General features: G+C 41.6%; 1 protein-coding gene across 2 annotated transcripts in view; it reads left to right on the forward strand.

Annotated features, from left to right (window-relative positions):
- The window catches only part of PPP2R2C (protein phosphatase 2, regulatory subunit B, gamma), a 140,967-nt gene extending 120,188 nt beyond the window's left edge, over window positions 1-20,779 (forward strand). For both annotated transcript variants that reach the window (XM_009890533.1, XM_009890534.1), the window contains exons 7-9: window positions 4,730-4,899; window positions 9,599-9,690; window positions 20,289-20,779. In XM_009890533.1, coding sequence (XP_009888835.1) covers window positions 4,730-4,899; window positions 9,599-9,690; window positions 20,289-20,580 — 554 coding nt within the window. In that variant the 3' untranslated portion in view covers window positions 20,581-20,779. The remainder of the gene's footprint in view (window positions 1-4,729; window positions 4,900-9,598; window positions 9,691-20,288) is intronic.
- Window positions 20,780-22,113: the final 1,334 nt, after the last annotated feature.

A 22,113-nucleotide genomic window follows, 5' to 3' on the forward strand; every position in this document is an offset into this window, starting at 1 on the left:
TTTAAAAACATTATTGGTATTTGTATTTTGGAACTATCTGCTTTGCAGCAGTGCTGTGAGTGCTTGTGTTTTTAGGCAAAAGAATGAAGGTAAGAGGTAAAGGAGAAGTGGAAGGAATGTTGAAAATTCAGATGAGGTATTACCCAAGGCCCTACAGTATAAAGTAGAGAATCATGCATACTCCCTGTTGCAACAGGAGGAATACAGGAGGAAACAGAATTGTGTATGCTATATTGGATTCTGACACTGCACCCACCATATGAGCCATTTTTAACATTATTATTCTTTTTTAAAGTTCGCAAATTCCAGAATTTATATCATGCAATGATTAAAGCTCTGCCCAGCAAACAAAATATTAATTTTCAGTGGTGCTGGAGTCTAGAGAATACCAATGACTCCATCAAAAATGTGCGTCTTTGGAAATGAGACAAAGAGAAAAACCTTTTATGAGACCATGGATTCTTATCTTTTCTGAGGCTGAGTTATTTTTGGCTATTTTGGGGATAATGGTCTGTTGACTCCTAAAGTATATTTTAGTTACAATCTACTCACTGCTTTTCAGTGGGCTGCACACAGTAGTGCTGTTTGATTTTTTTACTTTCCTGTGTTCCGAGCTATTTGATATCCCTCTTTCACAGTTACATATTTGGGAAACTGGAATAGCATACAGCAGCGAAAGGTAGCTGCCAAAGCGGAAGAGGAAGGCTTCCAGAGCTCACACCTCGTAGCCCTTGTAGATTGTATGGTGTATGTTGAATGGAGGGAGACATTCCAGTCTACACATAATGAGACGTGTTTGGTAATTAATGTAAAACTAGGAAACAAGATGTGTAAGAAAGGTTACATTCACATGCGTAGCCCTCATTTTTGTCAGCCATTAGTTCTTGTTTAGAATTGAACTTGAAGATTAGTTTAGTTTGTTTTTTTCTTCTTTATTGGATGTGTCTCGTCCAAAACGTATAGCTTTCAAGTTTGTGGAATCAGGCCCATATTAAAACAAATGGTAAGTTGCAGTGGCAGCACCTACGACAACCAGAGTGCAACTCACTGGCTTGATGAGAGCCACAGCGGTGTTAGTGGGAAGTGCCTGAGCACCACACTCTTCTTACCTACTGCCCAAGGCATCTGCTTTCTTTTGGCCAGTGGCTGGAAGGGAAGCTTTTTTTTTTCCCCCTCCACTTTAGACATCTGCATATATTTCTGCATGTTAAATGCACACCTTAGAGATGCCTTTTCTATGCACTGATTCTAAGGAGAGTCTCCATGTCTACATTAGATCAGAGAAATTCAAGGAACACTAAGATAACTTTTTTAATGAGAGATGAGAGTTTGTTTTTCAGCAAATGGCAGTTCCTTTTGAGAAAGAAGCAGCATATTTTTATGCTGCGGATTTTCTTCAGGATTCAGGAAAACAGTGCTCTGGCAAGTATCCTTCACCCAACCCATCCTTCTCTTGAAGGTTTGGACTTACTTCTGTGAAAAGCTGCCTTGTTTTTAACTTGTGAGCAGGAAGCTGTGCAGAACGGGATTGGGCATTTTTATTTCCCTAAGCCAACTTCCCAGCTTACCCTTGTATCTGCCAGTGGAGTAAGGGGCAGGAATGGCGTCTGCCTTAGAAGCTCCTCTCCAACACTGGCTGTACTCGGAGACGTGCTCAGTTTCCCTCTGTAATCCCATGATTTTTCTCTATTCCGCAGTCCTGTCATTGAGGTCGTATTTCAGTCTGAGCAGTGTCATGTGAAGGCTCAGCCCACCACACACAACATTTGTGATTGCTGTCTTCATTAGTTTGTAACTAGACAGGTAGCTTTGTGTCTTTCATATAATTAGCCCTGTGAAGGTTATCAAGAACAATGTTAATGAAGGTTAAATACCCCTTTTTATGGGAAAAGTTAGTTATTAAGAAGTTAATCAAGAAATTAATAGGAGTATAATAGAATTTATAACTGAATCTCAGTAAAGTTGTGATTCCAAGTCCTGGTCTAACAAGGTTTGTTTAGATATAGAAAAGTAAGCTAGATTTGAAGTCTCATGTTTTGGGTGCCGATTGCCCCCTACCATAAGAGGGCCCCCCAAAAGATACGTCTACACTGGACTGAACAGAAAATGTGTTTCCCGTGCCGGCTGGCAAACCTGATTTTGCAAACGGTGGGCTGGCACTGTGTTTTGTCCATGTCAGCATGAAGCGGCCAGGGTCGAATTTGCATTGCTTGCCTGAACTGAAGTCCAGGTTACGTGGCTGTCACTGCTGTCCTGTCTCCAATTACTCAACTTGTATTAGCCAAACTGAATGAAGAGTGCTTTTTTTTTTTTTTTCCAGTGTATGCATAACCTTATGTTGATGCTAAACCAGAAATAGCTAAGACCCAAGGACACTATATCTCACCTTCATTTCCTGAGCCCAATGTCTTTTTCTGGTTGCTCGGGCATGTGCTGCTGGTTGCTAAACTTTCTCTCTAACACGGGGAGCTGCTGCTTAGTTTCCTGTAACAATTTTCCTGGCTTGCTTATGCTGACTGTAGGAACTCTCTGAAAAGAATTGCTGCTACTAAAATTTCCACCGCTATCTTTCTTGCTGTAGTGATACGAGGCTTTCATGCTTGCGTTGGTTTCTGCAGTTAATTAATCTCAGTCTTTCTAATACTTACTGTGGTAAGGATAGAAAAGCAATAAACAGTGCAGATAAGGGATGAAATGGTTTAATCTCATTAATTAACAAAATACAGAGTATCCAGCTACGAATACTACTGCTCTTCTAATCATGGGGAGTTGGACGAGACACACAGAGCCCAGAAAATATATCTCAGCTATAAATGAAGGTATAGTTCAGTTAGTATGGTGGGGTTTTTTTCTTTCCTGGTTTTAATAGCAACTTCACATCATAATTAGGAGGATGAAACTCCTGCCAGCCAAGTACGTAGTTTGGACAGATTAAAGGGAAGAGGTATGAGAAATGATAATTGCTTTGTGCTCGTCAGACTTCTATTGAAAACCTGACAGGATAATTACAAAATACCTGCTTTGCAGAATGTCTAGGCAAATTTTGAGAGAGCTATTTAAAGTTGTTCGTTTACAGTCTGTCTGAAAAGAAAAGTTTTTTTCCCCTTTTTGAAGTAGTTCACACCATTTAGATGTGTGGTACATGTTCAAATATAGACCTTATTCTCATGTGCATGCCTGGCTGCACTCCACTGCCCACCCCCAAAGAAAATTGCCAATAATTTTTTGCATTACCCCACATGCTTCGCCCACATACTCACCCTTAACTTTCAGCAGAACATTATTTCACCTGATGGAAACTGTAGCCTTGTCGCTTTCAACAGTCTGAATCATAGTCGTAGATAAATTAATTGAGAGAGAAATGTTCCAGTGGACTAAACAAAAACCTCTGTTTTGACTGACAGTACACAGTTGTTCTACTTTCAGCACGTTTTCATGTCTCATCACATGGTTTTTCTTCACCTGATTCTGAAACTTGAAAATGACACTCACCAAATTGCCAGTTCTCAAAGAATATTCTAGGCGTAGGTGCCAAAACCCTACTGATTTTGCTGAGAACTGAAAGACCCCGGAAGCCTGACTTTCTACTAAAGTTCACCATATGAGGTCATTTGCATCACAGGGCCGCAGATAGGTACAGAAAGGCAACAGAGTGGTTCTAGGCACCTGGTAGGCAGGGCTAGAGGTGGTGCAGGCTTTTGGGGGAAGGATGAAGAGACCTTGGTCATTAGTGGACTTGTAACAGATGAAGTAGAGCCCACTAATACCAGTTGTTTCAAGTTCCTGCAATTCAATGTGAGTTTTCCAGTATCATTATTATGTACAGTTGAACAGGGGTGACCAACCTCCTGGCTACAAGAGCTGGATTTCCCTGTATGGAGGTGCTGTAAGCAATATTTCATGATCCCCTGCCTTGTTGGATCGTGCAGTGCACAGAACAGCTAACCACCTCATACAGTGAGTTTGGTGCTTTCCAGAAATGTCAGCAATTGTACAGGAACTAAGTAGTTCATGTATCCACATGATAAATCACTGTCTATGTTCTGCTCACCTCGCGGGAAGAGGTAATTCCAATTTGCAATTGCTTTATCACCTGCTGTAGATGAACCTGCTTTGGCAGGGAGGTTGGACTAGATGATCTCCGAAGGTCCCTTCCGACCCTGACCGTTGATTCTGTGATTCAAAATTCTCATGTTTAGTCTCAGATGCCTTCAGACATGACCAGTGACTAGCTTGCAGAGTGGTCAGCTGGTTCTGGCAACCAGGGCAGGCTTTGAGTGACCACCCTTCCTGGGGATACCAAGACCATTGTGAGACCACATGTACACCTTTCATGTGACAGGGACACCTTAATTTTGGTTATGTGTCAGGAAACAGGATGTGGGGACCCCAGAAAGGATGACCATAGCTGAACTGACTTGCTATAAGTAGCTGTAGTCAACTAACTGGTGTATTCGCATGATTTCCCAAGGTGATGCTTTGGGCCAATAACTGTGTGGTTAATTATTGTAATATTTAAAACTTACAGTTTGTATTTTTATATAAAGATAAAAGAATAAATTAAGTGCTGGGCATACAAAGAATTCTGTAGCATGTTCATTGGTACATTGACCTATATTGTTTCACATGAAATGCACAGTACAGATTGTACGACCGAGCATTTTTTTATAGAATTCTAATTTCTCTCTTGCTTCTTTTTTTTTTTTTTTTTTTTTTTTTTTTATAACAGTCTACGAAGAACCAGAAGACCCCAGTAACAGATCATTTTTTTCAGAAATTATCTCTTCAGTGTCAGATGTCAAATTCAGTCACAGCGGTAGATACATGCTAACAAGAGATTACCTCACTGTCAAGGTTTGGGATCTGAACATGGAAACAAAGCCTGTAGAAACCTACCAGGTAGGTATCTCCTGTGTCATGAAATGCAGCAATATAAAAAGCATCTCACTATTCAAAAACTGAAATGTTTCCTAAACTTCTCATTGCTTGGTCTGAGAAGCAGCTAGCTAAGAGAGCTGCTAATCAAGGTGGTTAAAATCCTCACAGTGTCATCCTTGTTGCTGGAAAACAGCAAGTTCAGCATTAGTAAGGAAGTGTAAGACCTGGGTAGTCAGGGTGACACTCAGTGTGGTTTGGGCTCTTGAAAGAAATTATGCTGCTAACAAGGGAATTCATCTCTTCACTTTGGCATCTGTTCTGAAATGATGTATTCCACTATTAACATTTAAAAGAAACTGAGGAAAGGTTTTTGTGAATTGCTTAGTATTCTGTTGCTGCTGGGGCTGCTGAGAGTTTACACCTTTGTAATTTCAAAGCTCTTTTTAAAAACTTCATCTGTGCATTTCTCCCTTACGCCTATTTCTAGAAGCGATCAGCATTAAACCCTAACATCACCACTGACACAGCAGTTTGCGAATGCCAGACAGACACATCTGGTTGCCTGAATTTGTTGCGATATTATCCAGACAAAATGCCAGTGGCTCCAGCCAGCGCTGAGTTTGTGCTCTGACATCTGTTCTGTTTGGCAATAGAGGGCTGAGCTTACATTTTTTGACTCTGCCTTGAAGAAGGAAAATATGTCTGTGACGCAGAAGCTGCTTGTTATGAAAATGCAATGAGAAAAAAGCTGTTAAGCTACCTACAGAAGAGTATGGAAAGTAGGAAAAATGTCATTCATCTGGCTCGTACTGCTTAAGTAGAGACAGTCCTATGACACTGCTGGAACAATCCCTTGTTTTCTGTGTCTGTATAATGGTAGGTGGGGTAGAGGACTTCACAGTGACTATCATTAAGATTGGTTTTAAAATAACATGTAATGAGAGTTTGGTAGTGGGTCTTGACAAAACAACTAGAATTTGACCTCAGTAACATTGGAGGTGTTTATTAGGTAGTGTTTAGTAGGCAAAGTGGGCCCCAGTGTTTTCCAATGCACCCAGTACATTTCGGTGGATACTCTTCAGTGTGTCTCTTGTTAGCATTGGAAAGTCTGAGCCTGTGTACCTTTAAAACTACAGAATTGGTTTTGCTCTGAAAATGGCAATACTTGTAATGCTAAATATGGTAGAAATGTTGATATGCTGTGAAAATGAAGTGGGAGGGTAAGGGCGAGACTGTGTTTTATATAACAGAAGCATATCTCAGATTTTAGAAACTTAGGTAATATATTATTTTATACTTGACTAATGGAGTAGGCAACTTTGTCTCTGGAGAGGAATAGCTGGTCAAGCCAACCTGTTTGTCTTGACTTTGACATTTGCTTTTATTTCCTCATGTAGGTAGCTGTGAAACAAGCTGGCCACCTTTAAATCAGTCTGACACCCAGCAGTGGGGCCAAGTAAAAAGTGCTGTTTCTCCATGCTGAGATGTGAAAAATTAGTATAATGTAAATTTTTCAGTACTGATTATTGCAATCAGAAGCTTATTAAAGAAAAAAAAGACTCACAACAACAAAACCTCTGCAAAGATAGCAGTGTTCTTGCTGCCGTACCTTAACCTATGGGTTGCATTTCATTTTGAAATACTTATCCAGTGCCCTGTAGAGAGTATACAGATGCATTGCTGAGTGTTGCAGCAGACTAAAGGAGAATCTGTAACGCAGCGGCCTTAGGAAGCCAATAGCACAGGATTGAATTGTATTCACACAGTCCAACTGCGCTGGGCAACCTTTCTTGGTTTTCAACTGAAGAGAGTAGAGAATTCTGTTCTTAAGAAAAAGTGCTTAAATTACTCTTTTAACTTTTTTTTTCTTAGAGGTATCTCTCTCTCACATACATAAATCTCATATATAAACTTGGAAATCTCTCAAAAAGTTTTTTGTGGTGGATCAACCGAAGGCAACAAATAAACCTAACATTTTCAGTTATGTATCCACATAATTATGATGACATACATATCATTAAAAGATTAAAAGATATTAATTAAAGGATTGAATTTCTCATTTTGTCCACTGCATGGTAGCCCCTTAGATAATGCCTAGATGAGAGACTCATGAAGAGGGTCACAACAGGAGATTTCCCCACAGGGTTTTAAGAAAGAGCAACGTCTGTAACTATACCGCTTCATTATCAGGTTACAATTTTAGTATCACAAAAAAAAAAAATCAAATTCCTCATCCAAGTTCTTTTCCTTATCAATGCTCTGGCTAAAAGAATGCTATTGCATAGAGCAGCCTTGCTGGAACACTGTATCTGCTGGCAGTGAGTCAATGTGATTTTTCTCCTGTTTATGCTTCACATAAAAGAAAAAAGGGCAGAGTGTGGTGCACTGGGCAGCATTAAAAGAGCAATACAGTAGAATGGCCAGTGCTTGAAAGTTGCAAAGCAGCCCTACCTAACAGGATACTCTTTTGATGCTGCCCAGGTGAATTACCCCAGCAGAACCATACCAGCAGCGAGCAGAGGTGAGCATGTTCATAGCTGATAATAGCTTGATCCACTTTTGTCAGGGCCTGTTGCACAGGGATTTGGACTAATGTGTCACTTACCAGTGTGATTCCTGATTGTGATTATTCAGTCCCAGTGAAATAGCTCCCTGTGTAGTCACAGTGCTGTGTTAGTCCGGAGCACAGAATGACTAGATAGATCCATGAAGGTCTAACCTAAAACAGAGCAATGAAGAAAAGGAGAATGCCTATGGTATTCTTTGGTACTATTCGTATGTGGTAAGAACAGTATGTAACAGACAAGGCAAATCTGATTTTACCCTCAATTGGTAGTGGTTGATGAACGTGCGAACAGGGTAAAAATTGTTTCTTCCAGTTAGTTTTTCATAGTCTTTCTGAGGGTCTGAATGAGGTCAAATGTGGTAAAGGGTCCACATGGAGAGCAAGCTGGTTGTTCAGGGCAGTAGTGCAAGTTTGCCAGCAGAACCAGGCAAGAAAAAGGAGATGAGACCTCGAAGAGATCCATAAGAAATCTGACAGAGGAACTTCAAAATGCTTTTTGACAGAGCTGATAGAAAGGCACAGCTCCAAGCTGTGGAGTTGGACACACTTTGCAAAGGGTGTATATGTGACAGTGGTCATGACAGATGGCTGCTGGAAATGGTAACAAGAGGAAGACCTAGAAATGACAGTCAATGAGGCAAATGCAATCTACTTTCTTCTCCTGCCTTACCCAACCTTTCTATTTATTCCAAGTGTTGGGAGGTCATGAAGATGATAAAGGAAAGAACTCTGGTTTTGTAACAAATTATACTACTACCATGAAAAGCCTTTAAGTAAAGAGAAAATGAAAGGATTTAATTACAGAGGGTGCAAGAAACTGCATCAGTACTAAAAATGTTCTAACCTATTACTCACCATGAGGGTAAATGCATTTAATTGTGAAATGTTTTCTCTGCATCTGCCGTTTGCCTATTATTTGCTCTATAAGACATTATCTGTTAGTATACAGCTCAGTGTTCACTCATCTATTAACGAAAATTGATCCATGACTAAAATTTATAAGCCTTAATAACCTTACATTACAATTATTCTTAGGATACTCTACAATTTGGCTATTGAAAATGGGTTAAAGAGAATATAAGGGAAAGGTTGTTGTTCCTAGTCTAGTCTTGATAGAAGTTATCTTACTAGAACAAATGTTTACGCCCTCAGGCCAAAGGAGGATGCTGAGCATCCATGAACAGGAACAGTCTCCCTGGACTTGCAAGAACCAATACCTCTGTATGTCAGAGCTAAATTACGCCCCTCGGCTATTGCATTGGTATGTGTGCTCCAAGAGGCCATCTACACATCTTTCTACAACTGCTAGAAGAAAATATCAGGAGTGAAAGTGCATTAGTAAATTCTTCTAGGCAGGGATTTTCTAGCTCATTATTTCCTTGTGGAATGAAGCCAATCATCCAGAAGGAAAACTAATCAAATTCAGCGAAGGATTGAAACATTTTGCGTGAGATCTGTACCTCTGTGATAACCCTTGTTCAGCAGAGATATGTGGCCCAGAGGAGAGGTCTTCTGCTGGTTAGTCCCACTTTTTAACTATGCAAGAGAGAATTTACAATGTTGTTTTTAAGTCTCAGCCAAATTGGAGATATCCTTGGGCTAAATTAGTGTTCTAATTTGCAGCCTATGCAACTGCAACCTTGTACTGTATTTGGCTTCTGAAATACCTTACCCAAATATATGTAATACTATACATGTTCAGGTTCTTTTAATAGAGCCAAGTTCTTTCCGCCACAAGTGAGAGTCCACTTATCTTGGAATATGACATTTTTGTTACTATTTAAATTAGATTTCTTGCACATTAATTAGCACATCTAGGGTATCAGCTGGTGAAATGTCTTTGGGAATTAGGCTAGCACGGAGAAAATCAGCCAAGCGGGAAACAAATACGTTGAAGAGGGGTGGTCTGCAGCCTGCTGAGGGAGGTATGCTTCATGCCTTCCTGCAACAATAATTCTGTAGCACCTGATTAATTGGGCTGTGGAGAGGTACAGATAGCTTCTGTAGACTTTAAACACAGTATCTTCTGCAAAGATACCAATCTGTGCAGCATATTTTGAAAGTGAAGGTGGGAGATAAAGTGGGGGGCCTGGTTGTGGAGTTTTATGTTTTGTTTTGTTTCAAGAATAACAACAGTTATTTTCTTTGAAACAGGTTCATGATTACCTTAGGAGCAAGTTGTGTTCCCTCTATGAAAATGACTGCATCTTTGACAAGTTTGAATGTGCATGGAATGGATCAGACAGGTAATCCATCCTTATGTTTATCACTGCCTTCATTTAGCAAAAGAGCTCCCATATGACGGGGAACAATCAGAAAGTAAAGTGTTACAAGTGGTTATTTTCTGCATCAATTTACATCTTCACACATCAGTGTTCAAGGTTGATAAAAGGTATTTGGACACTGGTGCGGTTGTGTCTCTGACCTCATTAGACACGATGTATACCTTGTTAATCTTGGCTCATGCCTTAAGGGAAAAAAACTTTCAAATGTTGTCTGTTTTCACCCAAATGACAAGTAGGCTGCAAAAGTTAAAAAGAATGCTGCCAACTTGCACAGCCCCACTGACACACTTGGGAAGCTTGTGTGATCCTGTATTTACGCATGAGCTGCCTCAGAAATCCAGTTCATTTACTGGAAACAGGGAGCGAGGAAAGGCAGTCACAGGCACCCACTGGTTCTCCACAAACTGCTGCCACCTTCCCACGAACATTAATGACAGTTTCTTCTCATACCTGCCCGCCATCAGAGCAGTCCCTTTCCCTGTGCACTGAAGGAGAGGTCCTGTTTTTTATCTTGGACATAATATCTTGTTGAATATTTTCATTAGAAATATTGGCACAAGAAGCCAAAGAGCGCAAGCGAGGCTGAAATGTGCTAATGCCATAATGTTAGCAAATGGTGACAGTAATTTGGGGAGTAGGAATATTGTACAGGAAGAACCGAGCAGCCGAGAAGACTAGGATAATAAAAATGGATGAAATCCAAGAGTATAATGCAAGGTGAGGATTTTAGCTAAAAGAAAATGCAAACCTTCATCTTATCAGTTGGAAACAACTCACAGGGTCATTTGTATGCTAGGTGACTGGAAGGGGTTAGCAGTCTATAAAATGCATGTGAAAGAAAGCACAAGAGCCGGTTTTGAATGGCACACAGTGACTTCAGGCTGAGCAGAGCTAGGAGCCAAGAGGCAAAAGTTTGGCACTCGCTGAGAGCCTGGAACTGTGCCTTCAGCTCACTTAGCCTCCCATTTGGGGACAGATTAAAACGGTTCATCTCATTGTATTTGAAGCAGGCCTGTCCTCCTGGCCTGGGCAGGGACTATGAAACAGAGAGTGGGACATCTGTGAAAAAGGCAAATATGATCCCTGAATGGGCAAGACTGGGATATCCAGCAGAGAAAGGAGTAGTGGTGACATTATGTTAGGGCCTTATTCAGAGACCTTTGGACTGCATTTACACATTTCTTGTCCCTCGTCTCCAAGGTGGGTGAACTAATCGGGCAAATGGACAGCTGCTCTAAAGGGAGGAGAGGGCAGGAGTTTGGTTTTGCTCAGTTTAGCAAAAGAGAAGCCAAGATTATACTTGCTTCTATTAAGTATATCAAGAAAGCATACATAGGGAGGAAGTGGATTAGCTGAGGTAGATGTGAATGATAATGACACAACAGCAAATAGGTATTGAATGACAACAGGTACTTATAGCTTGGAAATTAGAGGTAGTTCATACCTGTTCAGACAGTGACAGTGTGGAGCAGTCTTCCTGTCCTGAGTAGTGGAGATATAAGAAGCCCAACTGTTTTGATGATGGTGCTCAGGAAATCTGTGAAAGCAGTTACATAAGACGTTGGTTAAAATGACAAGTGTCTGAACTTGGAATTGCAGAATAAGGTCTCTTCCAGTCCTTTGTTCCACAAATGCAGATAAAGTGTAATGCTGTACACTGTGCAAGGAGCATCTTCTCTTTGGACTACTTTCCTTTGCTCAGTTCCTGCACCTACCCAATGGAGAGATTTGTCTTAACTAAGAAATAAAATTTTCACCTTGTATCGTTTATTATGCAAATGAAACTATATAATTCCATTATGTCTGTTGTCTGTGTCACAGGGTAATGTGTTTTTTGACAAGGATTAACTCAGCATTGAGTGTCCCCTGTGATATAAACTGCTGTTCATTTAAAATTATGTAGGTGGACTACACTTGGCAAAATACTTCCCAGATTGCTATGGCTGCAACTGGGGCACCAGCTGTTGTGGAAATGGCTTTGATATGGTCAGAAAGTGGGAATGATCCACAGAATTTTTAGGGGAAGATCTGGGGTTTGGGGCTTTTCTCTGAGTTTCCCAAACCCATGCATGAATGGATGTTTTAGCAGAGGGTTGTCTCAGTAAACCGGTTACTGCTTGAGTTTGGTCCTGCTAGTAATACCAAAATTAAAGCATTTCTTGGAAATACGGACAGTGCTGATCCCTGCCTAAATCTGGTGCAGAACAACAGTGCAATCAAATCATTTAGATATTGTGAAACTTTGACAAAGATTCAGCGCCTTTCAGGTCCTTTCAAGCCATTTTGCTTATCCTTGATGGGGATTCCCAGTGCCTTGTACAGGATGGACAGCCACTTGTTCCCAGGCTCAGTCTTTCTCCTGTAGTCAAATGAACTGCTGCCATCCTCATTAGTGCGGTAGGACCACTCTCTGGATAGTTGCCTGGTAATAATAGAAATATTATTCAGTATCAGGATTTAAAGTGAGCATAATATTTTCGTTCCTACTTGACAGATCAGAAAGATCAATGCAGTAAGTAATTATTAAGTGGGAACATTAGATTGTGAGGGCTTCATTTATTGTATTGCCCAGACACTGAGGCGTTGCTAGTCGTGCACAATTACCAAATCTGTCATTAAACACAATACACTGCACTTGATTGTGAGAAACTGTTAAGTAGAGTAGCTGGCAACATTTGACAAAAGACAAGGGTTCTCTTCAGTTTAGTTGCTTCTTTTAAAAAGTCAAACATATCAGCACTGATGTTCATCTTTTGGTGAACATTCACTCTTCTGAGCTTCTTGCTTCTGTGCATGACAAGTACTGTATTGTTTTGCTACACACTACAAGGATTGGGTTTTTTTGGTGGATCATAATTTAAATTATATTTTGGTAGCAGTAACTCTTAAAGAACAGTTCATTTGAATAGTAAGGTCACTTAATTTGATCCTTTTGTTATATATTTTTGTCAAAAGGACTACTGCTAAAGGTAAGCAATGCCAATTAACAATGGTACTCTTAAGAGATGCTGCAGCACAGTACTTACATTATTAATATGTATACATCCCAGTAATAACTGCAGTTCTAAACATGTTATTTTTATCTTTTGCAGACTTTAAAGCTGCAATGACAATTTAAAGTGACAGGATTGTTCAGTTAAATATGAAAGCATGCTTATTATTTAGGTGAAAATACTTTTTATTAATTTTTGTCATTACTAAGGAGTTAATCTAGGCTATGATAGAACCTGATAGTGAGGCTGTTTACAAAAAAAATCAATGTACGTGAGCTCTGATTAGAACGTGATTGATGCTCAGTTACTCCAATGAACAGGAACTAATACGATCAGACAGAGCCGGTCTCATTTGCTGAAGGGCACATTAATCACTATGTACTTTGGCAACAACAGTGGTCAGGGGAGGGAGTCAAGCAGGGGTCTTACACTAATTCAACCAGATGAGCACATATGATCTGTAGTTGAGTATATTACACTAAAATCATGCTACCTTTATTGTATATACATCATTACATGATATGTAGAATATATGAGCTCTATTTATAGTGATTTAATTTAGTTCTTCTGTTCACATCCAAAGTCAAGTCTCCTAATAATGACCTTCACAACACTGTTTTCTTCCCACCGTCAACCAAACTCTTTTTTTTTTTTCTGTTTTACCTCAAAAAATAGCACTTTTTGCAGTTGTTTGTGTGTTAAAGAAGCCAGTAAAAGAAAAAAATAATGTGGTAATTCTACATGGTAGTAAGTGAATACCTTAATTACCATTCTTTTAAGATTTCAAATGAATGGGTGTATGGGAACCCTTGCAGGGAGACTTCTGAATACCATCACAATAAGTGATATGCTGTAAGCAGATGAGTGAAGTCACATACAACTGTTCAGTCAGTCCTTTCCTACTGAACTGTCATTCATTCCACCGAATATCCATCAGCCTTCACTCTAATCAGGCGGAATTGGCAGGTCCCAGTGGATAGGATGTTAACAGTCTATTCCCGCCTGGCAGCACGCTCCGTGCTGGAGAGATAGAAGACATCATTTTGTTTTCAAGGCTCAGCATGTCAAATATTAGCTTGGAAGGATTTGGGGATCCCCTGTTCTTATTCCCAGTCTTATCCCAGACAGCTGTACCGGGGCGCCACAACACTGAATCTGGTGTCTCAAGCTTTTCCATCAGTGTACTCCCCAGGAGGTTTAAAGAAGTCCCTTCTTTGTGATGGGGAGTCAGTTGCTTCACACAGCGCAGCATAAAGGAAAATTCCCCAATATGCTGGCAGGCCCCCACTGCTTGCAACAGTGCTTCCTCCTTTCCCTTTGTTGTAATAAACCTCATTTTTCATTCCTATGAAAAATGCTTTTGAAGAGTTTTTCTGGAACCTTTCTTCTCATAAGGTCAGCTTGTCACAAAACCAGATCTGGTGGGCCTTGCTTGTCAGACCCAGGAGACTGCAGATGTGCTGTTCTGTGCTGCTACACATGCTAGTGAAATCTTGCAAATTTAGGGGCTCAAAATATAATTGGGGAGACAGTTTCAGGTCAAAGAAATGGTCCCTTTGCATGCTGGGTGCCTTGAGAGACTGCTTTGCAGCAGTTTGCAAGTCTGGAGGCAGGCTCTGGTGGAAGCTGCTCTCTGAGTCTCCTCCCCTCACACCTGCTTGGATTCCATGTCCTGCCTCTCTCGCCTCAGGGCATGATGTTCTGCTGCCACATTTGCAGTGAGGGGCAGGTTAGCTGGGCTGGTTTAGTTTTTCTATCATCTTAAGGCTTAAGCCTGATGTGTAGCGGTCCTTGAAGCCCTGCCCAGTCTGGTCACACCATCCCATGGCTTCCATCGTCTCTCGAGCAACAGTGAAGGAGGGGAACTATGACATGAGCTGAATTTCTCCAGACAATAGAAATCTGCAGGTGAATAAAAATTTCTACGCATCTAGGAAGACTAATCTGGGCCAGAGTTAGCCCAAAAGTTATTATGAAAGAGTCTTTAAAAAAACAACAAAACCAGCACAAAACAATGTGAAGTGAATATGGTTTGGTTTTTAAGCAATGGTGTCCCCAGAGCTTCAGGGCAAACCCTGACATCCAGGAAGGCAGCTGAATGGAGCAATTTTGATAAAAACTGTCGCGTGCAAGGATGGCCGCAACATGGATGACATTTAAAAGCCTGGCTAGCAATAAAGAAATCTGAATGAAGTATGGGAATAACAGATATGAGAAAGACAGAGATATGCCAGTTCTTAGTGACTGACATGTTTGATGAAATCTTAATGTCTAAAAAATACTGTGGAAGGTCTTATTGCAGTTTAGTACGAGTGATGAAATCCTATTCAGATACCCATGAGGTCGGTGAAGTAAGGAATTTGTTGACCTTCCAAAGGGAGCAGAACTTTTTAGAGGGGAAAGCCATGTACTGAAGCATTTAATTTAACAAAGAGTCATTACCAAAACCAAAGTATTGAGAGCCAGATGTTTTAAACCATTAAGATGCTTAAAGATGCTGAAGCCTCAACAGTTGATAGAGTGCTCCTGTAGATGCTAAAACTCTGTCCCTAAATTAAGCGTCAGTGGTACAACTGCTGGTGTCATGCAAAATGAAAATATTTTGAAAATTGTCTATAAACATGTGCTGGTTTAGTTTTGTGTATTCTTCTTACAATGCAAGCAGGAAGAACTTTTTTACTCAAATCCTTTGCTCCAGACAGTTTTACAGATTGGAAATCTACTTTATAAAGTACCTTACCTGAAATATTGCTGGCTACCAGATAAGCTTCGCACAGGGTGAAGAAACCTGAACCAAGTGGGTACTGTACAGAGGGAGCAGTTAATGTTCTGCTCATTTTGAAATAACCTCTTCTGCCCAAATGGGCTTTAGTTCCTGGGAATTTGCCAGAAGGTCATCAAGATCTGGGTTGTGATTGCCCAGCTGAAAAGCAGATTGCACACATGGTTGCATGGAAACCCCCTTTTTTACAGCCCTTGGCAAGGATAAAAATTCCTGCAAAATAGACAACCAGCAGTGCTTTTCCTTCCCTGCATCGCTTGGTAAGCTGCTCTATGACCAGCACAGCCCTGCAGATCTCCCAGCATCCTGACATCTCTGGTGCCGCAACCTGCACTACCAAATTCCTGCCCGATTCAAGAGCACAGGAGCAAGTCACTTGTGTGTGATGAGAGAGGAGACCCGGCCACCAGCTCATTTCTCCAGCCTTCAGCCCAAAGGAGAAGGCAAGGATGGAAGCCCAAAACCCTGGAGAGCTGAGTTGTCTGTGAGAGTAAGCAAGACTTTGGGTAGTGGGAGATCACAAAGAACGAGGGAGCAGTGAGACCTCCAAAAGTAAAATGGAGAGATGAAAGGGGGAAAAAGGGAACAGGGAAATGACAAAGTAGAGCAAAAGAGATGGGACAGAGCAGAGAATGGAGGATGAAGGTAAGGAGGATACTTCACTGGCAGGAGAGAGAGAAGTAGATAAGGTGGTTTTTAAAAATTGTAGAGCAGGATAGAGGGAAATGGAAAAAGGGGAGGGGAGAAGGAAGAGAAGGGGAAAGGAAAACGTACCTGGAAAGCGTGGTAAAGACCACACTGAAGGGGAAGAAAGAAAAAAAGAACAGAATGGCAACTAGGGAGGGAGTAAGACGAAAGTCAACTGATAAAAGTAGGATTGGTCTACACTGGAGTTTTCTCCTTCCCTTTTACCTTCTGTAAGAATACATTTGTCCTGCTTGTGAAGAAAAAAAAAAAAAAGCATAAGACTTTGGGCCATAGTGACCCTGCATGAGGACTGAAGTTTGGCACTGCGATGCCTCAGATTGTGTCATTAATAAGCAGGAACACTCTGCGTCAGTGCAAGCTGGACGAATTAGTAGCATTCTGTGTTGTCATTCAAAACACACATACCTGAAGAATTGACAGAAACCCTCAGGCCTTGCTTGGAGTAGCTCTAAAAGAGGGAACACAAAGTACTCCGTGTGCTCTGCAGAGCAGCACCACGCGGAGAGGAGAAGGTGTTCCCCTTGTGGGACAGCGCGGGAGGGTTAGCATGGAGCCGTGCAAATGCATTTGGGGCCCTGCAGATACTGGGTGTTGCCTCTCCTTCCAGAGCACTGGCGAGGCTGCCAATGCGTGAAATATAGACAGCAACAGCCACGTCGCTGCCATTGGGGGTTTTTCCTGCTTTTTTTTCCTTTTTTTGCCTTTTAAAAAATTATTATTTTTCACTCATGCTGCCTGTAGCAGTGATGGTTTGAGCTGGGTACAGCCTATCAGCAGCTTTGCTCCAGCCTGAGCTATCACTACACTGCTCCTCAGGGTGCACTGGAGTGTGTTCTGCATCCTAAATACCCCTGCATGCCTGAGATGATGGTACCTCTGACCATGTGTAGCATGACTTGTAAACCTGCTTTCTAAATAAAATTAGAGGTAGTTAGGCAGAGCTTTTCTGGGCTGCTCCCTTACACACCTATGAATTAGTGTGGGGTGTTTTGGGTGAGGGGCTTTGATTGGTTTCTTGAACCATCCTTGCTTACAAGGGTTTTGTGCAAGCGCTCATCATAACTCTGCTGTGCAGAGCAGAGTCTGGAAATACAGAACAGGCTCTTCCTATACTCAGCTACAATTTTTATTCTAATATATATATATATAAAATTCTCCTTATCACATACATTCCGTTATTGTACATTATATTTTCCTAAGTGGGAATAAATTGCAGGCTTACATCTAGTTCTCACTGTCTTTTATTGTTATTTTAAGCAGCAGGTAAGGTTATAATCCATCTGTGTTTGTGACCTTGAACAAGAATGGGCACTTTCTCATTTACATAATGCTATTTTTTACTGAGCCATTAAACTGCGGAAAAACAGGGCCAGCATGAAACATAGTCATCTACATATGTTAAAAAAAATAACTGCAGTAAATCCAACTGAAGAAAGCAGACTTTTAAAAATATGCGAGAGTTCAAGAAATTAAAAAGCAAATGGACTGTAAAGTCAGTTTCACTGCAAGCAGAACCTCCTAAAATCATAATCTAGACAAACACGTCTCTCTGCATTTGGTGCACTGGTACTCTGCATGAAAACTGCTTCCCTGAGAGTTCCTTCCTTCAGCAGCCTTCTCTTTCCCCTGGCACCCACAGCTCTGCAGCCCATGGCACAGGGTGCCCCAGCGTTACAGACCTCTTTCAAAATTTGCCTGGGGGGAAAAAAACCACCAGTACTGTGCTGGGCTGTTTGCATCACAAATAGTGTATGTTAGGGCTGGGGTATGAAATAACCTCGACTTTTTCATGTTGTGAATAACCATTACAGCAGGAGCCGTAATGACAAGACATGGTGATTTGGAAGGAGTGAAACATTAGATTTACTGCTGTTGATTCAATTTCTGAAATGGGCACTAATCTTGATCAATAGGCTTTCTGCAGCTTCTGGGATACATTTTATCAAGCTGTCACGCTGACTCTTTTGTGGTTTTTTTAGCTTGTGAGACGGTTAACTTGTGCCTTACTAAGCAGGATTGTGCCACGGCCTTTGCGGGTGGGAAAGGTGAGGGAACCCTTGCTGGAGACAGCCCAAGGGCGCGTGCTGCTTTTGGATAGCAGCGAGGCAGCTCCCTGCCAGGGCTGGATGCAGCTTCGGACGGACAGCTGCCTCTGTTGCCCATCCCTAAACTCAGCGGCAGAGCAGCGGTGCAGCCAGCGGTGTGCTGCCTGCAGACCTCAGGGAAGCATCCCCTCGCCAGGGTGAAGGCTGTGGGTGAGCTGTTGCTGAGGGCAGTGCGTGCTGTGTCTCTGTGTTACCGCCTCTCTACTTTGCAGCAGTTTCCTCGAGCGCTTCAGGAGCTGCAAAAAGCTCAGTGTGGAATCAGCTGTCATCAAACTCCGGTATGCCACCAGCGAAGATGGAAGCAGGATGGAGCTGGCAGTCCTGCTAGGGATTCATAGCGTACAAATCCAGCTCGCCCGCCCCGGTTACCCTACAGTGGCTCTGAAGCGAGCAGAGCTGCTGTCGCTCACATAGTAGCTGTGGTGCAAAAGCGGTTAGCTGCACAGCTCCCGTTTGTGCGTCTTTCGGTATATTATTCATTTGTATTACGGTAGGTCCAAATGGCCCCAAATGAGATCAAGGCCACACTGACTGGAGGCTGTGCGCATACTGTAAGACAGCTCCTGAATCCAGGAGCATCTAATCTAATCAGCTAGTGAGCGTCTGTACGGCAGAGTACAATTTATGCCTTTGACTTCTCCCACGGTTGCATATGCCATGGTTTCCTGGCCAGTATGCTGCTCGACGCAGATTCCCCCCAAGTGGGAAACAACAGCAAAGTGCTAAAACGACTGTCATTTGAGATGGAGGTTGGTTTCTTAAATGTGAAGCACATGAAATATGCTCTGTTGGCCTGTACTAGAAGGGCAAATAGTTCCTGATTGCCTGAGTCTTAGAACTGTACAGCTTTTCCTGTGAAGACCTGACCATTCGGGGTGGATTCCCCTTCCAGACTGGAAATTCAGAAAGAACACCCTATTATTTGGGGCTGAGACGGGAGAGTAGAGCGAGGCTTCGCATATGGAAAAAGTTCACAGGGGATGAGCTTTCGAAAAAGGCTCTGAAACCAATGATTATGCTAATCCAATAACCTGAGGGCCATGGATGAAATCCTGAATTCATTAAAGTTAGTGACAAAATATCCTCCCCGAGGGACTGGGGGAACGAAGCAACTGGCAATCCATTATTTCAAACTACAAGCTGATTAATGGGGTAATTTTTATACAGATCAAGGGATGTTTTCTGTCCCTTTCTCCCAGACCCAGAAATATATCCTGACTTGAAGCTTCATTCAAACTTCGTACAAGAGACGACAGCGTCCTGCTTATCGATGTGTTTATTTCTAAGAAGTGTTGCAGATAGATACAAATTTTAATGGTGTCTAGACTTGCAAGGTCTGTGGCTTCCTTCAGAAGTGAAACAAATTTACTTGTGCAAACTCAGTGTGATTTTTCAGAACCTTTCAAAGCACCTTTCTTCAAAACACTCACTAAAATATGTAATTATGTACTAAATCTTGCTCTTGTATCACAAGGTTTGAGATACTTGGAAATTTTTTTTTAAAGACATTTTCTGGAATTATGGTAAATCTCAGCTGTCAGAAAAGGTAAAGCTCTGGAGAAAGAAAAAAGCCTGAAATATATGACCCTTAAAAGCACATAAAAAGCTGGAAGGTGATTAAAACTAACTTATTAAAACATATTACTTTTATTGTCTTGCAAGGTCAGTCTCATGATGTCAGGGTCCTGACATTTGTGTATGCTTCAGCATGCCAGTTTTGGGGCAACTGTAATTTTCATTGAATGCTGTAGTAGGGAAGGGGAAGACATTGGTAGAAGCAAACTATTCACTCTGGGGAGTACTGGGACAAATCCTGGTTTATATGGTTTCCCGGCTGAAACCAGAAGATGTCTAATCTTAAGGTTAAAGCTCAATTGTCCAGATCCAGTCATGTTAGTAGATATCCCACAAGCTGCTGCTCTTTAATTTTGTCTCTGTTTTCTCTCTCTCTCTCTCTTTTTCTGTCTACAGTGTGATAATGACAGGTGCATATAACAACTTTTTTCGAATGTTTGACCGAAATACCAAGCGGGATGTTACCTTGGAGGCATCCCGAGAGAGCAGTAAACCACGAGCTATTCTTAAGCCCCGGAGAGTCTGCGTCGGAGGCAAACGGAGGAAAGATGACATCAGTGTTGACAGTTTGGACTTTACTAAGAAGATCTTGCACACAGCGTGGCACCCAACTGAGAACATCATTGCTATAGCAGCGACAAACAATCTGTACATATTTCAGGATAAAGTGAACTCAGAAATGCACTAGATTTATCAATATCCCTCTATATTTACAAACCAGCCTCTTGAGAGTTGTAGAAGGATGTGATCTTCACAAAAATTGTGGCTTCTGTGGTGGGATTTGTAGGTTGCATCCTTTCATCCCTCAGCCTGTATCATTATTGGTGGCAAGCCAACTATTTTCCATCACTGCAACTGTATGAGTAAAAGGCACGACTGCAAATCCAGTTCTGTGGTCTGTATTGGTTCCTTTAAACAAACAGGGGTATTTATACATTTTGGGAGTGTTCCTGAGGAGGGTTGAGACTCCTCCATCAGTCCTTTCGAGCATCTCAGTGGTTCACAGGACCATGTGTTCTGGTGCGCTGCCTGCTTTTGCAGTCCACAGCATTTACCACATTGTTAGAGCTTTTTGCCTCAATCTCTTGATTATTATTATTTTTTTTTTTTCAGTAACATTTTTAATTCTTTCAACTAAGCCAGACTTGTTTGAGTGAATGAATAGCCGCATCCCTTTAGAGCACGTGGCACATTGAAGGGGCCTCATGACAATTATAACTGGAAGCAGAATCCCAGCTGGTGAAAAGATGACCTGTCTCACCCATCCCAGTCCCTTCTTTACAACACCCTCTTATGTATTTATTTATTCACATTACTAACTTTGTGCTTCAACTTCCCGAGTGAGTAAGTGACAGAATGGCATAGTTACTCAACCAGCTTATTTTAAGAGTTTCATTCTCCATAGGTCTCTTTGCTCTGTTTAAAATGGTAACTAGTATCTTCATCACGTGGAGGACTATTAAAAATCTTGGTATTGCCACTCCAGAGGGACTGGCTGGTCAGACACAGCCTGGCAGATGACACACTAACCCGGCCTACCGTTTGGGGGTTGGAGTTCTGGAGACTTTGGCTAGAAGTACTGTCCTTGAAAGCAACGACGGACTTCAGTGGGAATAAAGCTACATCACTGCTAGACACTTCAGAAAGTCCCTCGTTTGTTGATTGCAGCATGGTTATTTTAATCCTGGCCTTCGGGGAATACAGGCAATGCCATGGTATCTGTAACTGTAAAAAGAATGGTACTGGGAGATGCAGCACCGCTCAGTGAATCTTAACGCTTTTAAATAAGTCCACTGCTGGGTGACAAAGTTATTCCTGGAGAAACATGAAAAGTCAAAAACTCCGAACCAAACAGTGTTAGATCTATCTCTGTTTTAAAAATGAATAGTGATGTAAATGGAAAAGGAAAGTACACGCAATCGGTGTAGTGCATGCAGGAATTATATGGGAACGCTGCAGTGGGCGGGGAGTTTTCTTAATCCAGGAAAAGAAAGTTCTGCTGCATCCCTAATAGCTCTGGCAGAAAAAATAATGTCCCAAAGGATTTCTCCTCAAACCACAAATAAAAGAGCACAACTCAGATGACCTGCTAGTCTGCCCATATTAAAAATCCTCAGAAAAAAAATAAAGTCTTTAAGCCATGATGCACTGATTTCTTGGTAAGTGGAGAATGTACTGATGAAGGGATCTGCATGCTTTTATATTTTGCTTTGAGGGAAAG

Source organism: Charadrius vociferus, unplaced genomic scaffold (genome assembly GCF_000708025.1).
Source record: "Charadrius vociferus isolate BGI_N301 unplaced genomic scaffold, ASM70802v2 scaffold88, whole genome shotgun sequence".
Lineage (NCBI taxonomy): Eukaryota > Metazoa > Chordata > Aves > Charadriiformes > Charadriidae > Charadrius > Charadrius vociferus.